At 38.1% G+C, this 17,721-nt stretch overlaps 1 protein-coding gene and 1 long non-coding RNA gene across 10 annotated transcripts in view; one reads left to right on the top strand and one right to left on the bottom strand.

Annotated features, from left to right (window-relative positions):
- The window catches only part of LOC110987568 (uncharacterized), a 38,901-nt gene that overhangs the window by 8,885 nt on the left and 12,295 nt on the right, over positions 1-17,721 (top strand). The window contains exon 1 of one of the 9 annotated variants that reach the window (XM_087147374.1): positions 7,950-9,888. The exons of 6 other annotated variants lie outside the window; for them this stretch is intronic. In XM_087147374.1, the coding sequence (XP_087003500.1) occupies positions 9,762-9,888 (127 nt within the window). In that variant the 5' untranslated portion in view covers positions 7,950-9,761. Of the gene's footprint in view, positions 1-7,949; positions 9,889-11,938; positions 13,172-17,721 lie in introns of those variants that run through there. 2 more of the 9 variants (XM_087147373.1, XM_087147381.1) reach the window with 2 other exon arrangements.
- Positions 903-16,244, bottom strand: LOC147796440 (uncharacterized). The gene is made up of 3 exons (XR_015428017.1): positions 15,749-16,244; positions 14,704-14,850; positions 903-1,808 (listed from the first exon to the last, which is right to left on the bottom strand). It is a non-coding gene; the product is annotated as an uncharacterized LOC147796440 (long non-coding RNA).

Here is a 17,721-nt window from a genome sequence, read left to right as displayed (position 1 = left end):
CGGGATATAAATATTTTTCTTAGAATCACTTTTTGTGTATCTCAGAACTCTTCTTGCATGTACCGTATGAAGACTGTTTTGAGTTACTTTTGAGTTACGTGGACTGAACGGTGCACTTTTTCAAACATTAAAAATTGACTAAGCATTTCTGTACAAGTGAGAGCGCTTTTGCTTTGATGTAAATCCAGGAAGACATGGTTCAGGTTGGATGTTTTCATGTTCAAAGTGTGAATCCCAAATTTGCTATCTGGGAACATTTCTGTGAACAGGATTGTTGCTGGATTATTGCCATATACTTACACAGCAATAAATTGCCAAAGAAAATAAAATCTGTTGGAGCATTGATTAGAAAAAATCTAGAAATTTTCTGTGCACAAATCAGTGCAACATTGAGATTCAGTGCCTTGTATAACATCATAGCTCTGCTCATGAATATGTGAAAAAGTGTCCGTTGTTCCAAAATTTCAAATTGACGTCCTACAATAAATTTGATATTATTTGAAAGAGTGGTGTCTGGACTGTTAAACTCAGATTTCTTGTCCATTTTTCTGTTTGTATTTTAAATTTACCATCATTATGAAAATTTGTGTTTAAATTATAAAATTACATTTTCTAAGCCCATTTTACACACTTTTTTCACTTACCTCCAGTTTATAATACAAGATATTAATTTGTTTTCAGGTTTTGAATAATTTTGCATAGGGTTTACCTTCTTTAAAAAAGGAAGTGTTATTGTTAGGTTTTTCCTCATTTCCATAGCACCTCTTTTTTAAAATGTGCCATTTTGCCCTAATGGCATTGTAATGTCCATGACATTATTACTTGTTTTGTTTTCCTATTTTAAAGTTATACAAGATGTCAGCTGTTGTCAATTCAAATAAGTTGACCCAAGAGAAACTGTATCAAAGTTACCCTTATATACAATTGATTTATTCTGAAACAGTTATCACAATGTTTTGAAAACACTGGACAAGTAGACAAAATACATAATCTATCGTCATGGCCTTTGCGTTAATTAATTTGGTCAAACTTCAATAAGAACTTTTCAACGATTCTATTTTAGCCACACAATCCAGCTCCGTATATACATGTGTATGCATCATTAACCCTAACAGTCCTCAGTCCTCCAACAGGTGAAGGATTGAGGACTGTTAGGGTTAACTTCCAGAACTACAGAAAGGTCTTGCAGATTAATACATGTACAATAATATCCGTGACCACTAAACCAGTTTTACACCGCTGTCGACATGTTTCCACTACACTGAAGGACGTGCAGCGCTTACAGAAACACTTACATGTATTTACACTTGTCCTGTTTTTATAGATTTCCACCCGTACATTGGACAGTAAAAATACATTTGAGTACCGTTCTGTTCAATAATTACTATTACTAAATACTTCTTTCCGAAATACATGTACTGTACTTTTCGAGACCGACTCCACAAATAATTGGTTTAGCAGCAAATTGTCTCTTTTCTCTACCTGGTCAAAACCTTTCACATTTACACTTAAAGAATTATTTTGGGAGAGTTCATCATTAAGACGTCTCGATTCACTCTGTCCTGCCTGAAGTACAGTACATGTACATATAAGTGTAGATGATACACCGCTGTATGGATTAGTTCCTCCGGCCCAATTTTTCTTCAGAGTGTTAAACCGAGCTGCGGAGGGGTTGATCCAGTCTCCCATGTAGGTCTTGGGGTACAAAGGAAGTCGGTCTTATTACTTAGGCTGCCCACCCTAGATCTGCTTCGATAGTACTGGGAGAATAAAAGCCGAGCCCCTTCGCTGAAACCTCGGGATTCCAACTGCAAATTTCAAATTAAAATCACTGAATCCCAGGAATATTATGTTTGGAAAAGCGTGCAAGAGTCGGCAAATTTTTAACAAATGCTGTACAATGGAAGGCTCAAGAAATTATTGTACTTTACAGACTTACATGTAAATCACTAAAAATCACAAGATACAAAAGACTCGCTGTTTGGCAGCAGGTTCTTCCGATCTGGTCATTAGTTCACCAGCAAAAGATGGAGCCTAAATGCCCCAGCAGAACCATAAATTAGCAGAAACTGCAGTACACGGCTTAAGAAAATGCTGACCAGCTAGGTTGCAATATGCAAGAGAGTGCTACACAAAGTCTGAATACTCTGGGCACATCACAATGGCTAAGCAGCTGGTGTTGGTCTCTGCAGACGGTGGAATGTCCACTCCTACATTGCACACAGATACATTTATACTCAAACACACACACATGCACAAACAAATGACCAAACACAAAAGAGCACCACCCCGCTAAAGAATGCTGACTGTATGTGTCTGCTAATGAATATTTGTAAAGGAGAGAAAGAAATTTACATTGAGAACTCTGTTGAACTGAGATTGGTCTCAATATATTGAAGCGTTACTGTAAGGAAAACAGGAATTGACACATTTTAAAAAAGAATACATTGCAACTTACTATTACACAAAACATTTTCATGAGACTTCAAATGCAAAGCTAGTTTAAGCAGATAAATCCATTTATCAAAAATATTTAATTAAAAATATGTGTAAATATTCAAATGAGCGTCATGGACGTTACACTTTGTACGTCATGGACATTACAAAAATTTATGTCATGGACATTACACATCATGCTTACAGCCTTAAAACTCCCTCTTTAGAAAACGGAACAGTCTGTTTATGCAGATGAGAGTGAATAAGTGAGGTGTCATTTAATAGGACCTCATTTTGATGAAAAAAACTAGATAAGCCAGGGACTGAAGCTGTTTTGCAACACACAATCTGCCATACTTTTTGTGAGCATGTGGCATTTTTAGTATAGCCAAACCTGCATTCTGAACACAGTGTCACAAAAGCCCCAACTTTCAGGTACATGTAAGCTTGCTTTTTTGTGAAGTTTGTTAATTAATGCTTGTATGGTGACTGCTGGAATAAAATGTGTTAGTACTTGTGCAAAATGATCTGATTTATAAATTGTGACTTAATATTAACGACAGAAGCCCATGGTAGGGCCTAGGCTAGTACCATGCTTACTCTTTTTGCTACATGTAAATGTTTCTTGTATGGTAGTGAATAGATTAAGAGCTGGTTTATCCTCAAGTTTCAAACACATTGAAAAAGTGGTGGGTTTTTAAGTTTCACTGGTACATGTTGTATACAAGTAAAATTGCCAAAGACTTATAACGAGAGAGTGAAGAGCCAGTCTAATTAGTGTTACTGTTTTGCTTGTTGACTGTTTCCCACCTCACCGTGTTAAAGCCATTTCAAACAAAAAACAGATTATACACGTAACTTTACAGAGTTTTTGTAATGAATGTGTTGGTCACAATACCCATGTCCTTTTCGCATAATGTCCATGACGCTTATCAACATTAAAGCCATTTGAAACAAAAAACAGATTATACATGTAACTCCACAGAGTTTTTGTAATGAATGTGTTGGTCACAATACCCATGTCCTCTTAGCCTAATGTCCATGACGCTTGTTAGTAATGCTAATAGCTCAATAACTAATTATGCATACTGCTAGATAAAAATAACATTATATGTTACCAGATGCAAACAATCAAGTGGTTTTAACTTCTTAGTCAGACAAATTGACGACCAGTTTGAAAACTGCGTCCAAATTTAATGTCCATGATGGTGGAATTGCTCACAACAAAGAAAGCATCAAAATATGGGTTAAAATTGAAACCCAAAGACACAATTTCAAAGGTTTTTAGTAAAATTTATAAAAATATTTCTATTTCCTGATTCCTTGAACCCTAACCCTACATAGTACTACAAATTACTAGTTGTAGTAAAATATACATGTAGTAGTCCTGTCGCTTGTAAGAGGACATGACTTTATTGGTCCGTGAAGCCATAAGATACAATACATGTAGATAAGACAATGTATCATACAGTGCTGTGGCACTATGAATGCATGGCTTTATTGTTCTCTGTACGAATAACAATGGAAGTAACCTAGCCAGAAGTAGTAATTTGTAGCGCTTGGTCCTTCAGGCTCAGACTATTACTTAGTATTTTGTAGTACTGAGTAGTGTAAGCCAAACAATATACTAGACCCCCATTGACTAACACCATTGAAAACAAGTTGATACCTATTACATGTACATGTACCATGTTTGAATAATAAGAAGGGTCGCGTGATTTGACCCACATAAGATGAATTGAAGACCAAATCTTACTCTGCCACTTGCCGCAAACAGCATGTTGCGGGAGGCCACAGTTGATTTTATATGGTTTTTCGAAATGTACGATAATATTTGATATTAAATCACTGGAATCACGTCATCATGAGGTAATTGTTATGGTATTACCTTTGCTTCAAGGTTTTTGCTTCGTGAATCTTTGATGACACTTGAAGATTACTAAACAACCAAAATGTTGCCTTGAAAACGTGTATAAAACATATGGGGACAAATTAAAGATTCAAAATTCTACAAAAAAATACATGTAGCTGATGACGCATCATGATGTCATGCTTGGCAGGGACTAAAGTGCCATGCAGAAAAACCCTGGCAGAAGAATGAGGAGAAGAAGAAACGAGAGCTTCTATGTGTACACTTGGGAAGAAGTTTGTAGTATCTGCATGTGTACGTAAACACGGTGGAATACTGGCCAGTTTCAATGAAATTCGACATTTTCCAGATGTACGTGTAATCTGACTGAACAACTTTTGCAATCCAAAACTAAAAGAAAACGGCTGTATTATACATATTTCGATACTTTAGTTTAAGATGGCCATATTGCTAGCCAGGCGATACATGTACATACGTGTACATGATTTCACTTATTCATTCAGTGCACTGCCGTACATGTACATTTACATTTACATTGTACACAATGAACATGTACATACAAAGCTGAAGCGATGGCTCTTCATGTGCAGCGGTTCACTACACATTGTCGGTCACCTCTGGTGGTGGAGTGCTTTTGTCCCCGGTGGTAATCCGCTCGCTCTCAATGCCCCAAACCCTGGTATACGGTTTCAAAACAAGGCTGGATTATCACCATTTTTGAGAGTGAAAAATGTCAGTAAAGCCTGGCAGCCTGGTCTTTTGTTTGGAGTACGGTCTTTTGTTACAGGGCCCTGTTTCCTTTGTCCGAGTTCGGAGACCCCGGCCACCCATATAAACCATACGTCTCCGATCCCGGAGTCCCTGGCAGGAAGTGGTTAACTTTGAGTTCCGTTTAATTTGTACACGAGACAAAAAAAAATCAACATCTCATGATTTAATGAATTAGTTATTTTAATGCAAATGCTTAATTCACTTCACTCTGTACTTTTCTGCCTTATCCCTGTCAAAATCTGGTCAGACGTAGGGAAATTATCGGTCAGGTAATACAAAATGTAGAATACCATCAAGTGAGGGCACACTCCAGTGTTCTCCTAAGGGGCTTGATTGCTGGAACAAGGATTTACTGCAATACAGTAACCGTGACCATGTAAAATCATCTTAGCACCAGAGGATTTGGGACAGTTAGGGCTATCAGTATACACAAACTAAGAAACGTCTATTTCAAAGACGGAAAGAAAAATAAATAATACAAACATCAATTTCACACAATTCTTTCAAAAGTACATCTTATTTCCTATCAACAGTAACTGGACAAATGATTACTTTTAACAACTGTATCTGTGAGTGCACAGCAGCACAAACTCTTTTAAGCGTACAGTGTATGTTAAGAACTACATGTACACTCAAAATATTGAACAATAAAACTGGTCCTGAAGTTGAAGATTATCGGAGTTAAAGAATGTTGTCCTTATTATTCATAAAAGAAAACAGAAAACTGCATTTGTGTCCAAGGGCATTTCACTATTGTTTATTATATGTGTTCCAGTAAAGTTTTATGATGGCGGTACATGGATGCCCCCCCCCCACACATCCACAACATTTGCTTCATGACTACATTAATCAGAACTTGCAATCTGTTTGTATGTCAATGCAACAGGAGGCCTTTTCACCATTACATGTACATGTACCTGTTAATTGTGTTGTTGCGTTGTACAGCAGCTTCCTTTAGCGTGAATAATCATGCATGTAATCTACGTATGTAATTGCAGTGAACCAGTTATAATATAGTTTTGCCTTTTGGGAGAACAATGAAATATGAACATTGAGTGTTTGGAAAAAATGAATGAAAAAATGCCTTATTTTTTTAGAGCATTTTTCAGAAGTGTGTCAAATAAAAACTGCCAACTTCTTCTCTCCTCTGAAGATTTGCAGGCATTTCAAATGACACGGGGACCAATTGAAATATCAGGGTTTTTTGAATGCTGATCATTTGCACTGTTCTTCCGAGTCCAGTTTGAACAATATCTGCAGTTGTCTTTCAATAAATTTAAGTGGTTACGTGTACGCTACTTATACAAGTAAATCTCACTTCCTGTCGGTTGCAGTCTTGCTACGAGCGCTTTGATGAAAATGTTCTCATCCTTCTCAGGATCAGTCCTGCTTCGATTACTCCTCAATCAACGATACCGGGGAAATCCAACGTGTGAAAACTGCCCTCATGTCTGTGCCGATGAGCATCGGTATCATCCCAAAAATGAAAACATTTAGGTGTAGCAGTTTATGTGTTGATGCATTGGAAAACTTGTGTCAGAACTTGAACACAAATACATGTACAGCGTACGTGTGCACATGTACATGTATTGATTTGCCTGGGTTCTCACTAAATGGGGAGTATGTGGGGACCTGAATGTTAATGGAGGGGACCAGGCATGTGGATGTTGATGAGGAACCATTTATGATGGTGGTACATGGATGTAAACCTCACACATACAAACAAACTTTGATTCATGATTGCATTAAACAGAGCTGGCAATCTGTATGTCAATGCAACAGTTGGCCTTTTCACCATCACCTGTCAATTTCCTTGCTTTGTTGTACAGCAGCTTCCTTTATCTTTGGTACCGGTGCCTCTGATATCAACATGTAACTGCAGTTACGTTGAATTCCAATGCTCGGAACTAACAAGGAGATTAGATTTATCTCTAGCTTTCACTCCAGTAGTACGTAGGACAAACGTACCTACCAGTACATGTACATGTATATGTACATGTATATGTACATGTATGTACATGTATACACACAAAGCAAATAAGGAAATTCAACTATTCTGTATAATCCGAATCTGTGAGTGTTTTGAGGAACTTTAGTCACTTTGATGCCTATGTTCAACGCAATCGGAAACTTCTGCAAATGTACATAACATATTTTGTGCTCCATCCTGATTTGATTTGCCTTTGAATAAAAACCATCATTATAAAACCATTGAATGTACTCAGGAATGAGTTAATGAAGATGTGCAAGTTGATGATATCTGCAGTGTGCTGAACATACAGGACGTACATAATCATTGTTAATCGCCTTTTTTATCATTTGGACATACGTGTAAGGTGACTGTATCGAAATGCTAAAAAAGGCCATTTGTAGAGTTCTTGTTTCTACATGTCAGTGCAAATTCAGAGCTAATTTGGGTCAGTTCTCTTCCCCTAACATCACTATCCAGAGCTACATAGCACTGAAAGTGCAGACAGAGAATGTTTTTTCCACCAGACCCAGTTCCAGCACTTCATCCATCCAGCTTCCAAACCCAGCTGCCCGCTGCGCTATGTGTAGCTGTTGGGCTCAGTGCACCCTTGCTCACTATCATTGTGATCATGCCTATTCGGTGTGTCAACTCCTGCAATTTCTTGCTCCGGTGCATGAATTTGGTTTTAGTTCAGCTTTTGTAGGATTACCTTGGAATCCTTTGATCAAGTAAAGTCCATTAAGAACTCAATTGGTGTAATTTCAGGTCCGGGAAGTCCTAAGAGGTCCTGAGAAAACACATAGGCCCCTCAAAATTATTGTCCCGATCAAACCCATGTGTTGACGCAAGACCGCTCAAATGGTCAATACATGCACGGACGATTTGTGTTGAGTACTTGGTTGAGGCCTGATGACATGACATCCCAGACTTCATTTCTCTCGATATTTTACGTGATTTTTTTTACAACCTTCAGCCAAACTATCTAGAAATCATGCAATAAGATTGTGTGACAACGCTAACATCAACCGACCGCACAAGTCAGCTGATCACGCAACGGACATGCGTAAGCACTTAAGCATAAACTGTACATGTACATGTATGCATGTACAAAGTTAGTGGGTTTCAAAATGTGTACAAAGTCAATGGGAGAAATTAAATCTTAAAAGTTAATTAATAAATCATTTCATGACATCAAAGTGATGTCATGCTTCTAGGTTCATCTATGCAATATCGTCTTTGCTTGGACCAAGTGTCATTTTGTGAATTGACCAAAGTCCATACCATTCCGGCAGTTGAAAAATGTGTACAAACCTACGGGGGAAAATAAATATGAAAAAAATCAGTGAAAATTCAGGTCATGACATCATCATGACAGCATGCTTCATGGCACATCTTTGCCATAGGGTCTTTGCTTCAGGCAACTTTGATGAAGATTGAACCTTGGAAAGGGACTAAAGTGGTGCCAAGAAAAACTGTGTACAAACGAAACGGGATTTGGGAGACAAGAACAGCCAGGAGAAACAGGAAAAAAGAATGCCATTTTCCCAAAATGCAAAAAGGCCCTCTAAAAAGATCTTGACAAAAAGAATGCCCTGTGGAAAATCCAAAAACGAGAAGTTTACGCCTGTTCAAGAACAGAACATAAGGCTTTTCCGCATTTTGAATTTTTTTAATGAAAAAGAGAATAGGGCTTTAAAGAATGAACGTTAAATGTCACAATAATATGGATCAAGTATAAGGGCGTTCTTCAGGATGATTGACTTGCATATCGCAGCGATCACGCACCATGCACGAAATGTGATAGGATTTAGCAAGTTGCCAAAATGTTGCACACTCTGCGCAGCAAGCAGAGCTTGGCACATTGATCGCTTATATTGTGAACTCAATTGTCTTTTCGATTTGTGTCTTGTTGCAGTATTTCAGAACTGTATTTCTATATCGTGTTAGTGATCTGACAATCATACTGCAACATGGTAAATGTCCAACCAAATCCTCATAATGGCTGAACACAATTGGACGTGCTAAGACATTTTGTCCAACCACTTGTTTTCTGTCTCAATTTACACACTTGATGTTGTCTCACTCTTGGGAAAACCTGGGAAAATCTTTTCTAGCTTATGGGAAAACTTGGGAAAATCTTTTCTAGCTTGTGGGAAAACCTGCGAAAATCTTTTCTACACGTAGCTTGTGTGAAAACCTGCAAAAATCTTTTCTAGCTTGTGGGAAAATCTGTAAAAATCTTTTCCCACTGTGGGAAACATGTTTCACGTTTCATGAAATGAAAATATATTTCCTGAGAAGAGAAACAGTTGTAAGAGAATTTCCCATTCCCAGGTTAACTTGCAATTGCAGTGTAAATGTACTGTACTATGTACATACATTGTACATGTGTGTACTTATGAAAGATTCCTTTGTCTCCATATACTGTATTGTGCAGTGACAACAAACGATCTCTTGTTCTCTCCCAGGGATAGGTGCAAAGTGGGTTAATTTGCCCACTTCCTCCTGCTTTGCTGAGTTTACTCCAATCCAACAAATCAAATGCTTAGTAGGGTACAAAGCATGTGTTGGTCTTAGTTTTGTTTTTTTACACATTGATTCTTCTTTTGGAGTCAGCCTGAGAGGTTTTTAGCATCGGTCAGCTCTGTCATCTGCTGAGCTCTACGTGTACATGTACTTCAGTGGGAGTTCATTTCCAGCCAATGCTGAGTCATGGGGTTGCACTTTTCAAAGCCGAAATGTTCTACATGTACATGTAGGTCTAAGTGGCGACATTGTATTGCTGAGAACAAGGGATTTCTGCGTCTAATCAAAGTTGGCATCGTGGGTCAAACTTTGGGTAAGGTTTTAGTCATCTGAAGATCAGTTAGTAGTAAATGTAGTACAGAATCATTCTTTTTGGAGAAGTCAGCTGTGCTGAGAGAATCTTTGTTGACTGGCAGGCTGCAGTCCGTACAGTACTCGCCACATATTCAACATTCAAAGCCTAAAGTTTTACATCAATACTTTTTATATATCACACTGCTGCTTTAGGTTTCCATATTGATCATAAGTAAGCCTGAAAAAAGTTTACTTTTTATCCACTGCACTACATGTACAGCTATTGAAACAAGAAATTATATGAATCAGAGCATATTTGTTGTTTCTCAGCTAATTAAGGTTCAGTCTTTAAAAGTTATTAATTTATATTTTCAAATGTAAATGCCTTCTACATGTACATGTAGGTAGTTTTTTATTTTTTTGTGAATATTAATTAATGGATACAAACATGTACATTTACATATGTAGCCTGTAGAATATTCAACAGGAAATACATGTACTTGTAGCTCCCACATTCATTGGAAAGAATAGACAGAATACATGTATGTACATGTAATAGATCCCACTTTAACTTACGTAATTTGATTCACCTGGTCCAACTCTGTAACTAACAAAGTTGTACATGTATCCATACAGGAGTAGCATGCAGTCAGCAGTTTTGTATTTTATTTCTCTGAAAATTAATTGGAAAACATCATGCGTGACATACACTGTATGTAGAACTGTACATGTAATTCAAGTACTATTGTGTGAACTTTGTCAGTTTGTATAGCTCCATGTATGGACTGTGCTAGGTCAAAATGAGTCTCCCCCCTGAAGAGGAACAAGAATGAAGAATGAAGAGGAACAGTCCAAGAAACAGTTAACAAAACTCCATCTTATTGTTGAAAGTGTAAAAAAAAATTTACTACATGAACACCAAAGGAATGTTCACATGAAAGGGTCCGTGAAAAGTGGTTTTTATTTGTTGTAATTGGAAATTGTACATTTTTAAATGTCAAGAATGTAAAAGTTATTGTGTTGATTAATAAATGGAAGCAAAAACTTCAAACGTTTTTGGCAAAATGGCCACGCCCCCGAGAGGTACATGTACATGTATCTCATCAACAGAGAATTTGCATATCTGTGACAACATTTGCATATATCTGTGAGCCTGTGACATACATTTGAGAAGATATCGTGTGCATAATTAGCACGTCAATGCACATCTCGGGTTGAGTTCAGAAAATTCAGTCAAATTTTGGGTGTTTTAGAGTTAATACGAATCAGATGATTTTTTGCCAGAGGCAGCAGTAACACCTGTAAAGATTGTATAAGCCTGCAAAACCCTCCAACTAAAGCGAAATTTAGTTGAATTTGGACTTTGAAAGTCCCATTGACCAGGGCCAAATGGTCAGGACTGACATAGAGCTCCAAACTGCAGGGCACATTTCAAGTCACATCGTTTTCTTTTGAACACGTACAATTTGTTTTGCTGAAGTCAGAAGCCACGCCCACAGTATGTGGGATTAACAAACATGCCCGTGAACAAAGACAAAGTGCAGCTCTCACGAAACAGGAATGACAACGGGTACGTTTCCAAATCGGCCCCTGCTATTCCACGCAATACGTTATGCAATTTCTCATACGTTGGCCGTACTGCATGTGCACATGCTTTTTCCATGTGCGTGGGCATCATGCACATGGACTTGTACATGTGAATGTGAGTATTTTACATTGGGACATTCCGTAGGCACGCAACTTGTGCGTGTTCAATGTCCATGTTCCTCTTGGGTCTACCGGTACAATGTAGATGAACGGAAAGTGTGCCTGACTGTAATCTGGGTTCTCAAATATATACCTCAGCAGTAACGCCATCATATGTCAGGATTAAAACGTTTCATTTGAATCATTTGAGGGTCAGTAAAAAGAACCACTACTTAAGAAATTGTATTCCATTTTTACATCCCCCTATCATGATGTTGGCATAGTAGTGAATATTTTAAACAATCCACAGTTTGCCCACGGAGGTCTTCATGAGCCCTTTAATTAAGTATGTAATGTAAGCATGTACATACAGTACATGTAGTACTTGTACATGGGCTTTCATTACATGAGAGACTATACAGGTCACAGGTCCTACATGGTTTATCAGTACCTGTAGCTGTTTCTAGTCTTGAGGCCCGTAGGCAAGGGGGGATTTGAGGGGTTCGAACAAACCCCTCCCCCCACGCTCACTTCTGAGTTCCGCTTGTTGGTGGTCTTTTTTTTTGTGCACTGAATATTTTACATATACCATAATATTCGGCATACAAGCCACCGCTTATACGTTGGTTCTAAGCTCAATGTGACCACAATTCTGCATATTAATTAGTCAATCTCCAGTCATGTGTACCGACAGGAAGTTCCAGCAAATATCCACATTTCAGGTGTCTTAAAGGGTTTGAAATTGATGTATTTTTGTTAATTTTATTCAATATTGTAAACTACAGTGTACAAGTCTTACATGCAACCTTGGGTTCGTGACATGCAGCTTTTCAGTGTTGTAAGTATTCCAAGCTCATTGTGATAGACCTTTGTATAAAAATATGTGGTCACAGTGCCAAAAGTTCCACTTTTTGGTTTGACGAACCCTCCCCCCCAGTCTCTGGTCAGGCAAAGGGCCTGGTGTTCCATGATGAGGATAGCATAAAGCCACTTTATATTCTATTTCTAACTTGTACATGTGGGAGATTTTTTTAAGGTGTTGGCTTTTCTTAGCTGAAATATTTGAGAATGTTTAAAAACTCCCTGGAGCTCATGCACACACTACAAGTACATGGAGTGACATCGTAACATGCATTGTTACATGCACAATTAATGAAATTCAGTTTGCAGAGGAAACATGTTAAGGTACCATACATGTATGCACAGCTATGGTACATTATACAAGTAACTGACTGAAGTTCAGAATTTCCAATGAGGTTGCAGGGTATCCACGTGTCCAGGGATGAGTCATCACTCATTAGCATTGCAGCTCTCTCCATACACACTCACTCAAGGTTTATTAATAAACATCAAGGGGTCTGTAGAGAGACTGGAATAAGGAAACCTTGGCTTTCCTTACTGGTCTGAGCTTCCATGCATACATGTACATGTATACATGTACGTTTACATACATGTATGTACCCCCTTCAACTTCAGTCTACTGATCTTCTAGTGGCACTTGCATGCACATTGTTAGTATTATGTCAGTGAAGAAACACCTGTCTCTGTGGCTGATAAATGGGCTGCCAATACTATACTGCAGGTAGTGTGAGTTGGATAGTGGTTGGCCGTCCATGGTAGGTTTTACTTATAGGGATGTAGAGTTATTAACAGTTTTTAAATTGTCATTTGTATTGAATGTTGAGCCAAAGTTTGGAATAATTTGTACATGTACATGTGTGAGGGTTTATTTGGTAATGTTAATGCCAGATGTACAGCAGTAAACGAACATTGACTGTGGTCTGTGGGATGTACATGTACACGTAACCTCCACTGGAGCACCTTGAAGGCCTATTGTGCCATGTGTACTGTACATGTATGTGGAATCCCACTATGTTCTCAGAAACCTTGATGTGCATGTACTGTGCAGTGCTGTAAAATAGAATTTTAAAGTCAGGTTATGGCTAGCCATAACTAAAAAAATATATATCCATATCACTGTATGTACCGGGTATTTGAAATCAGTCAAATGACACTTTTGTATGCATTTTGTGGGAAACATTTCTCTGTTCATAATAGAATAAATTAGAATAAATTGTAACAGTCAGTATCTTTGTATCACATGTAATACACCTCAATCCTACGGAACATATTGTATTGTAGATTCATGTACTGTATACATGTATGTCTGCATTTACATGCCATTTTTTAAGTGGTCATCTGATTTTTAGCCTTTACGACCCAATAATTGCTTTCTTTTTTGTGACAGGCTCAAAAGAACATGGTCAGTGTGCATATAATACACCCCTTGAACTCTAGGGTTTGTCATCTATGATTGTGGGGGATGCATGGCTGACAATACAGTACATGTACATAAATGTACCTACCATTTACATTTGCTTAATGTATTTTGGTAGTGTATTTTGGTTGTAGTGGATGTAGACTTGTAATAAGGCTATATGTACTGTATAGTGTCTTTGCTTCTTCAATTGGGATAAAACTCTTGTACATTTAACAGATGATATCCCAGATACATGTACATGTAGCATGCTTACACATGTAAATTGGACTAACGTTGGCCAATGTTTGCGCGACAGCCTTTGAGTCGTCATTGTGATGCTGTCAGGCAAAGTTGACCTGACGTAAGTTTTTCCATCAGGCCTTCATGATGCCAACGCATTGGCTGGATGTCAAACCGACAAATTATTTCGACGTTGGGCATATGATTTATTACAAGCATCGGCCCAACATAATTTTTTCCGTAGGGTATTCATAATGCCGACACGTTGGCTGGCTTTCGACCCGACACATTATTTCAACGTTGGACTGACGATTTATTACAAACGTTGGCGTGACATACTTGACACAAACGTCAGGCCAACCTTCGTTTTCTGGTATTGTTAAAAACATGGTCACAAGATGTTGGCTGAATGTTTTTTCCATGGAACTGTAGTTATTCCTATGTGTTTTTCATGACGTTGTGCCATCGGATTATTTTTCTGTCAATAATCACTGATAATAAACTCCCGCACGACAAATTTTGCCCAATATTGCCCACCACGTTTCCCCCTTTTGTTCGATGTTCTGTTGAATGTTAGCACCATGTGCATGTATTTTTCATACATAAAGGGAGAAACATCTCTATGACACAGTTGTCTAGAGCACTTACAACCAAGGCAGACAGTGAATCAAATCTCTTTGAAGGTTTCTGAAGCAGCTGGCTGTGTTTTCACCATCTCCAAACACGTCAGTGTCCCAAGTGGGTGAATGCTCATGCATTCCTTTTTGGGGGGAAGATGGGGGTAGTGTTCCAAACCTGAAAAAAAGAGGAAAGTGTCGGTGATTGTAGTAACAAGGTATTATTTGAGCTCAGTTTTAAGCTAAAAGTGCCACACTGAAAATATTCAGCAAAACTAATTGTGAGGAGATGGTATATAATTTTGTGGACTCGTTTGTGACACGTGGTCAGCAGTGAAGAGATATACATGGTATGACAATATTGAATGATGAACAATATTTAATTGCACCGAATTCAAGTCTAAAAGACTGAAACATATATTCACATTGTACGGTATCTCGTACTTGTACCGTAGATAGCAAATGAATATTTCGGTAATATTATTGAACTCATTTACTTAAACATTTTGCTATTAAATTGTTTGCGTTCCTACTTATAATTACTATTTTCAAAAATTTCCCATTGTTCACCTCTATGCAATTAGCCATTCCTCCAGATCTGTGACTTAGCAGAGCTTAAGTTTGTTTTCAAAACAGCATACGTCATGCATGCGGGAATGGTAATTTCAAAACTTATGATGAATCTTAGATCAGCTCTGTGTGTATAAGATACTTCAAACCGAAACAAAGGATCAGCAATACCAGTCTGTGTTCTGTATTCAAGATCTTAAAAACAGCCGAAAAAATTCTGCAAATTTCCTGTTCCATACCTTAATTTTGAAACGATTCTCTGCATATAAGCACGCAGTTTGTGAAAATGCACCACAAAGTACATGCACATTTAACCGTTTCATGCAAAATAACACAGCACAGCATTTTATAGTGAAGCCATTGTAACAAGTTAGGCATCGTATGTAAGAATTACTTGAAATCTATAAGTTTTTCAAGTTTATTATTTCTGATAACTGCTTTAACCTAAACTTTATGCGACCTGTATAACGACAGACACTACAGACATTTACACAGTGTAAACATACCATTTGTAGACAAAATGCAACTTGCAAGTACAAAAATTAGGACACTACATGTATGTCGAATCACAATATTGTACATGCTGTAGCACTCGCAGCTTGCTTGAGACTGCGATGGTTATGACTTGTAGTTGTAGCAATAGCTCCAGTATCCATCATGTTTATGGATAATAAACAATAAAACCAACGCCCAATGACGTGACATGTTTCCTGCAGTTTTTTCTCCACTAAAAGATGGATTGAATGATTAATTACTTTGTCAGTCACAAAATATATTTGTGTTGGCATGTAAAACCTTGTGAATATACAATGTAAAATAATTCACCAACATTAGCACAATGGCGAAACCCCAAAGTCATGCACACTATACACTACGTTGGAACAATATCAGCAACTTGACCCATCACCAACGTCGGCATACAGCTGGCATGCTGACGTCAACATGCATATTGTGTGCTTATGCCAGCGCATTGTGACGTCAAATATACAAACCAATAGCCAACGTGAGGCCTATGTGACTAGTCGACTAGTCAGCAATACCAAAAGGTATTGGTGGTCATGACATTCAATTTCTAGATAGTCGACTAGTCATGATGCGGCGACTAGCCGGACTGTGCCATGACTAGTGGCTTGAACTCGTACATAGCGCATAGCCAGCGGCACCCGCAACTACACAGTGGAGTACCCACCAGGCCTCGCAGAGCATGCAGTGCTGTGCCACGTGTGTTCAGAGCAGCAACACGTTGCCCATAATTTTCTTCTCCAATGTTTATTTGACATGTTTACAACCATCAGACTCGACAACTGAAGGGAGCCCGCAGCCTGCTTCAGCGCACGCATGCACGCAGCCATAAACTGGTCCCTGTCCTTCATTGTTACAATCGTAGCACTGTGTCAGGGGTGGGCACCAGTCAGATGTAAGCGCTGTGTGCTTTTCACCTCTGAAATGTCGTTGATCGCATTGCATAACAATTAAAGTTTCCTTCCAAAAAGTGGTAGTAAGTAAGCAGAGAAGCAAAGAGGGAATATCATAAGCATTTCTGATGAAAGTTTTTATCTTTAAAAAGCCATATTATATTTCATTCATGATAGTGTAAAAGTCCAACTACCCAAAATTAAAAAGTGAAACACAGTGTGACATTGTCCTAAATTACCCACACGTTATGTTATGCAACCACGGACATGGTTTTTTAATGGATAAATAAACAATGCAAATAGTCTCAACTACATGTAATCGCGACTATTTATTGATAGTTGCCACAACTACTAAAATGCAATAGTCGCCCACACCTAGCCAACGTCAGCACACGGTTGGTACATGTACATGTATGCTGACGTCAAAGTGCATACTGGGGGCTAACGTTGGCGCAATGTCGGCGACTTGACGTCAAATATACAAACCAATAGCCAACATTGGCACACAGTTGGCATGCAGATGTCAAGCTGTATACTGCATGCTAATAGCTGAATGGTAACATGTTTAAGTTCTGTCATTCTGAGTCACCTAAGGAGGAACAGTTGTTATAATAAATATCTTGTTAAACATGTTTAAGGTTCTGTCATATTCTATTTACATTGTACATGTACATGAGAAATTTTAAGGAGGAACAGTTGTACCGGTACATGCACAGGGTCTGCAATTTTGTTAAAGCAAAAATGTTCACTTTGTAAAATTCAAAGCGTGTGTGTCATGGGTGCGCAAATTTAAGCTTTTCAGCTGATTTTAGCTTTTTGTGCAGATTTTTACTGTAAATTTTAGGTTTGGTACACTGTCTCTCTGTCCGGGTACAAAAGTTTGGGAACTTCTTAAATTAAATTTCGGATTTTTGCTGGCTGTTTTTAGCTAAAGTTGCCTTTTATAAATTGCACATACATGTACACGTATGTACCGGTACAGTTTCACAACAGAGACCACCTACTGTACATTATAAACATGTACATGCACACTACTGTACATGTACTGTATATGTGTACTTTGG

This window comes from Acanthaster planci, linkage group LG16 (assembly GCF_054643075.1).
Source record: "Acanthaster planci isolate LZ-2023a linkage group LG16, COTS_SCS, whole genome shotgun sequence".
NCBI lineage: Eukaryota > Metazoa > Echinodermata > Asteroidea > Valvatida > Acanthasteridae > Acanthaster > Acanthaster planci.
This window is presented reverse-complemented; position numbering and strand designations above follow the sequence as displayed.